This window comes from Glycine soja, chromosome 10 (genome assembly GCF_004193775.1).
Source record: "Glycine soja cultivar W05 chromosome 10, ASM419377v2, whole genome shotgun sequence".
In the NCBI taxonomy this organism is placed as follows: Eukaryota; Viridiplantae; Streptophyta; class Magnoliopsida; order Fabales; family Fabaceae; genus Glycine; species Glycine soja.
The window spans coordinates 2,431,005-2,437,045 of NC_041011.1; the positions used below are offsets into that span (position 1 = coordinate 2,431,005).

The window sequence follows — 6,041 nt, forward strand, 5'->3', positions numbered from 1 at the left end:
ATATTTTTTTATGGACTGCAAATATTTTTTATTAAGAAAATTCTGCTCGAGTCAAATAAGACTATTTTAGGTGATAAAATTCTTTTTTTTAATCTCAAAATCACTTATTAAGATGAAATAATCTTATATTTTAATGGTAGATCCTTACATATATATGTACACACAATACATATTTAGGAGTCACTTCTTTGCCTCTTTTCTGAAGTTTTTTTTTTTAGTATGAAGTTAATACGTGTTTGAGATATTCAGGTCAACCCATCTCATAAGAAATGTATTGCATTTAATTTAACATATAGTTATAGACATCCAAAAATAATTGTAGCCGATAGTTTGGGTCATGACAATATTTGTTGAGGATGGGCTTTAGGTTGTCGCAAGAAAAAATCAAGGGAGTTGTTATTCGCTTTGACCTCATTGCTAATGGCCCCTATCAACTAGGATGATTTTTTTTTCTTTCCCAAAAAGGCTCATTGCTAATGGCCCCTATCAACTAGGATGATTTTTTTTTTCTTTCCCAAAAAGGCTCCTTCTATGGAATCAGGATTCCGTTGTATAACCGCGTACAAAATCTACAGCAAAAACGTGTTTCCATTGTAGTGTAGGGAGGTGCCAACAAAACCTAAAACAGAAACTTGTTTTCATTGAGTATTTTGTAGTAAAAATGTGATTTCATTGTATATTTTATACGCGCCCTTATACTACAAAGAAAACACGTTTCCATCATATATTTTATAGGAAACTCTCATACTATAGTGAAAGTGAATTTCTGTTATTGTATACGTAGTGTACACAATACTCAATGAAATCATGTATTTGTTGAATTTATTGTATGCAGGATCATGATTGAAAACATGTATTTTTATGAAACTTCATATGATGTGCATACAAAATATTTAACGGAATTATGACTCCATTTTAGATTTTGTATGTGGAATCATGATTGCATTGACTATTTTTTTCAGCTTTAAAAAAAACAGGATAGAACCACGATTTTGTGTGTTTCCTACACAACGAAATCGTTATTCTAATTGAAAGATGGGGAAGTGTGGGAAAAATTAAAGAGGAGCAAAAATGTTTTTTCATCCCATTTTCAAAAAGTAGCAGGAGCCATTAGCAATTAGGTAGAGATCAATATCAATTCCCCAAAAACAAAAAGAGAATGGGCTTTAACGCCTAGGTTGAATCGAGTGGCACATAGGGGATTCTATTTCTATGTACTTTATTTTCTCATGGCCTCTTCTTTCATGATTTTGTATTTGTTTTTATTAAAATATGTTTTGAAAACTATATTTAAAAATGAGTTTATTTTTTATGTATTGAATGTAAAAAAATTATATTTTTGACTAAATAAAAATTATAAAATATTTATAAATTATTATAGAAGTCAATAAATTTATTTTATATACCAAGCATAATTGAATAATAATAGTGTAAAATCTTTTAAATTATGTATGTTCATTATTGAATCTTGCAAGATCATTATAGGAGTCAAATTCTCAATAAGTATTTAATATAATTGTATATTTAATACTTGAATTTGAAATAATTAATTAAATTTTAATAATTTGTATTAATTAATTCATATATTTAATAATATTTTAAATGTTTCTTTTGTTATCACATTACAATACAAAATATTTGATAAGGTCATCAATGATTAATTCATGTTGAAAAATATAACTTATATTCTTTACTTAAATTTTATTTTTTGACGTGAATAAACTCAAACTCAAAATTTTAAGTATGGGTACCAGTGAACCACTGGTTTTCTGACAATTAATTTTTGGAAATAATAAATTTGTAAAATTGTAATAATTTCTGGGTGAGCATGGTTATGGCCTTGTGGAGTGGCATTGCAAATTGGCAAAGAAAAAAAAAAAGAGTGGAGAAAATTGTTATCCACAACACAACATCATCAACGTTACACAAGTCTCTCTGATGGCAACCTCGACCTCTTTCTCTCCGACAGCCTCTGTCCGCTCCATCATCTTCCAAAAGCAAAACCCTCCCAAAGCCCTTCTTCTTCTCTCCCAGCAGCGCTCCTTCGCCTCTTCCGCAAGCTATGCAACTCTCAAGCTCCCTCGCAGACCCCTCCTTTCCAAAGGGAGAACGCCACTTGTGAGGGCTGCTACTATCGAAGAAATTGAAGCCGAAAAAGCAGCAATCGAGAAAGATGCTGTAATAAACTTCTTTCTGTCTCTAAACTTCTCTTTCTTTTTGCGTCCTTCAATTCTTTAATCTCTCTCTCTCAGAAAAGCAGGATGGATAGGACTATTGATAATGTCCGTACAAATTTCAGTTCCATAAGGACAGGGAGAGCAAACCCAGCCATGCTTGACAAAATTGAGGTATACACTCTTTTAATCTGCTACCTTGTGCTGCCACATTCTAGATAAGAAAAAAAAAATGCATGTCCAGTGGACTTGGTTTATTTGTTGCACTCAATTTGGTCTAGTTGGGCTTATTTGCTCAGAAATTTATCTCTTTTTGTATCACTTATGTGCTGATTTAATCATTTGATTTTTTAATTGAATAAATTCACTTGCAAATCATATGAGTTCTTTTGCAAATCATATAAATTCATTTGATTTATGATTCCCGTTTGTCTGTCATGGTCACATTTCCTTGCATGAAGCCTATATGTTATTATCAGCTTTTGCTTCTTCTTTTTTTCATTTGATTTGGATTAGTTGAGTATTTTTTATTTACACCATGTCTGATTACCACATTGTTGTTTGGTAATAAACTAATCCAACTTCCATAGGAAACTGCCCCATCAAATTGATATCCTGGCTCTACTATTGATTTGGTTTGACTGCCATAGCTCACACAATCTCATCTAGTTACATAATGATAAAAGCTCAGATATCATTGTAATCACCAATTAACTAAGTGATCAAATGTATTTTGTTTTATTTTGTAGAGTTATATGTCCTGTAGATGACCTGTTTCATAATGTGTTTCTAGGTGGAATACTATGGAAGTCCAGTTAGCTTGAAGAGCATTGCTCAAATTAGCACTCCTGATGCCAGTTCTCTTTTGGTACAGCCATATGACAAATCAAGGTATATTATACATGACATAGTAACAAACATCAAACTGATCCCATTTAAGCTTATTGTATAATTCCATTCTACTTCACATATGACATGCTTGTAACGGTCTATATGGCTTACCTCATTTGTACTCTCCATTAATTGCTATATATTAGGCATTAGTTATCGATTGAGAATATATCTACCCATCTGAGGCATTATTCAATCACATGACATAAAACAAGTTTTAAAATTGTCAATGAAAGTGGTGATGTGTTATCCTGTGTGTAGAGTAATACTTAGCTAACTCTTGATTATTCATATATTTTTTTAGCTTGAAGGCTATAGAGAAAGCCATAGTTAGCTCTGATCTTGGTATGACTCCAAATAATGATGGAGAATCGATACAATTGAGAATCCCACAGTTGACATCTGATAGGAGGAAGGTATTTTCCAGTTCCATTGATGCTGCAGTGTCTTAGTTCATTCTTTTTCTGTGAATTCCATTCTTATTCTCACTGACTCAAAGTAATATTCCTAATTGGTTGTCACTTCTAATTTAACTATTAACAAAATGGCATAGCATCACCTGTTCTACAGTGACTTAATATATTGCTTGCCATGATTCCAATAGTTTTAGTTATCAACTTATTTTGTTTACAAGATTGCACCGTTTTGTTTATAAAGGTCCTTTATACATAAATTTTAATGAATATTTTGAAGGTCTAAATGAATATGTTGATTTCTTGATGTCATCTGAATAATTTAGTGTCTGTTTGTGTTTTTTTACCCAAAGGAAAAGTGTTTTTTAGTTAATAGTAATAATACATGTTCATAAGTTTTTAAAAAAGAAAATAAAAAAATGTGTTAAGTGCTTTCTTTAGAAGCCAAAAGTATTAGCTTCTGAAAAAGAAAAGCTTTACAGTAGATTCACTTTTTTTTGTTTAGTCTTAAACAAATGAGCTCTTAAGCTGTAATTTTATTTTATTTTGCTTTTCTTTATAGGAACTATCGAAGATAGTGGCTAAACAAGCTGAAGAAGGGAAGGTATATTTGCTAAATACTTTACTTTTGAGATAGTGAACTTGCTTGTTTATTGCCAATTTGAGGGATTTACTCTGCCTGGAACCTCTTTCATGGTTAAGAAGGACAAACATCAGCCAATTGTTTAAATGTAAATACCAATTTGTTTTCATTCCCTGTTATTCTGAAACTTGTAGATGTAATCAGGTGAGGAATACAAGTTATTACGTGAATAATTAAAGTTACTAACGTATGAGAAGAGTGCTTATTGTTTGGATGTAGTATTGCAATATGACATGCTATGCAAATCATATAGCTTTATATCTTAAGCTTCCAGAATAAGCGATAAATATTTCAGCTAAATTGCATGTTTGTATGTGTTTTCATTTTTTTAATAGGTGGCTTTGAGGAATATAAGGAGAGATGCATTAAAAGCTTATGATAAACTTGAGAAGGTTTGAACCTCAAATTACTCACCTTAACTCTCTTCAGCAATTTCTTTCTAGTGTTTGTGCCATTTTCCTCCTTTTTCAGATTGTTGGATTTCATGTTTTAATCATTTTGTTGGAATTTTCTGATAGGAGAAAAAGCTCTCGGAAGATAATGTGAAGGATTTGTCAAGTGATTTGCAGGTAACTTGAGAGCACTTATACAAGTTTCTATGTACTTCTTTTAGTCCATTTAAAATCTAGTTTCCATCTCCCCTTTTCTTTTTTTCCTTGGGGACGAGGCAATTGTGTGAAATGGAACAATTACAAACCCAAGCTGGAATATGCAATGAACAATGTGACAAAAAGGAATTATTCCCCTGGGGAATAGTTTTTGCTTGCTTTGCATTTGTAACCTGACCAATATAGTAAGAAAATGTTTGGCTTTGTAAAAGAATGGAATTGATTTTTTGTTAGTTGTAGACTAGACAACTTTAATTTGTCTTTCATTATATTATACCTTGGGGATGATCTTCATATTGTATTGTAGAAAGCAATTTATTTTTGGCCTCCTGTCTGTTCAGTATCTGTGAAATTTTCCTGTTAGCATAATTACTTTAATTTTCTCATTAGTAAATGATGGATTTATAAGCCAAGATTATCATTTCAAATATAGAATAGACAATTTTCCTTTATTTTCCTCATGGCAATTCTTATACTGTGTAGAAGCTGACAGATGAGTATATGAAGAAAGTTGACACCATCTTCAAACAGAAAGAAAAGGTATTATATATTTCTGCTTAACTGATATCTTTATTAATAGCTTATGACGGATGGTAAATTAATGAGGTACTTAGACACGGATTACATGCCCAAGGCAAGACCACATGCTCTTCCTTTTACTATGTCCACCACATTAGTTAATATGTTCTAGAAATTAGCATTCTAAAGATCTACAAATGATGTTTCATTTTCACATTTAGACAATGGTTTGATTGTGGTCATCAATAACCTGCTGGAGATTTACATCCTTTTGTGGTTAGGAAAGGAGATATACAAAAAAGAAGTTATAATTGACTAAAATTACATCTAGCAAAATCAAATTATGCATTACTGTATGATATTCATCACTCATCAATATCAAGTATTAACTGTTTTCAAATTCTGTGTTCTATGCTCCATGATTTTCTTTTAATTATTTGGGATTTGGCAAGTAACTTCTTCTCCCTATATTTCAGGAGTTGCTGACAGTTTGATATTTTGATACAAAAGTAAATGCAGAGTTCTATCTAAAGAGGGTCAAATTTTGTGTCTACTTTGCTCTAGGTTTGGATAATTAATGCGCATATGTTTATTGGTTATGCAGAAGACAAATCTTTGAATTAAATAGATGTTCTCAAATTGCAAAGGTGAGTTCATATCTGTAAATTGGATTTATTTTACATAATGCTTCATTGCAATTAGACCCTCACGGAACCATTGTTGTCAAACTCTTGAGGCTACTCGTAGATTCTTACAGGTTTACGATTCTAGGTATAAAAATCAAGTTAACTGA

At 31.4% G+C, this 6,041-nt stretch overlaps 1 protein-coding gene across 2 annotated transcripts; it reads left to right on the top strand.

The window, feature by feature from the left end:
• The first annotated feature begins 1,847 nt into the window (after positions 1-1,847).
• LOC114370008 (ribosome-recycling factor, chloroplastic-like) lies at positions 1,848-6,041 on the top strand. 2 transcript variants are annotated; one of them, XM_028327294.1, is made up of 10 exons: positions 1,848-2,178; positions 2,253-2,348; positions 2,968-3,065; positions 3,370-3,481; positions 4,041-4,082; positions 4,457-4,513; positions 4,640-4,690; positions 5,213-5,269; positions 5,725-5,757; positions 5,853-6,041. In XM_028327294.1, exons 1-9 carry the CDS (start codon positions 1,939-1,941, stop codon positions 5,740-5,742), a joined length of 771 nt encoding a protein of 256 aa, XP_028183095.1. In that variant the 5' UTR covers positions 1,848-1,938; the 3' UTR covers positions 5,743-5,757; positions 5,853-6,041. The 2 variants fall into 2 exon arrangements, with proteins under 2 accessions (XP_028183095.1, XP_028183094.1); XM_028327293.1 differs by having other exon boundaries at positions 1,849-2,178; positions 5,725-6,041.

Bases quoted from the DNA above. Each gene is read 5' to 3' on its own strand.
- LOC114370008 (XM_028327294.1), top strand. From the start codon at position 1,939: ATGGCAACCTCGACCTCTTTCTCTCCGACAGCCTCTGTCCGCTCCATC. The intron at 2,179-2,252 runs GTAATAAACTTC...TCTCTCTCTCAG, and splicing joins CAGCAATCGAGAAAGATGCT to AAAAGCAGGATGGATAGGAC. The intron at 3,066-3,369 runs GTATATTATACA...ATATTTTTTTAG, and splicing joins CAGCCATATGACAAATCAAG to CTTGAAGGCTATAGAGAAAG.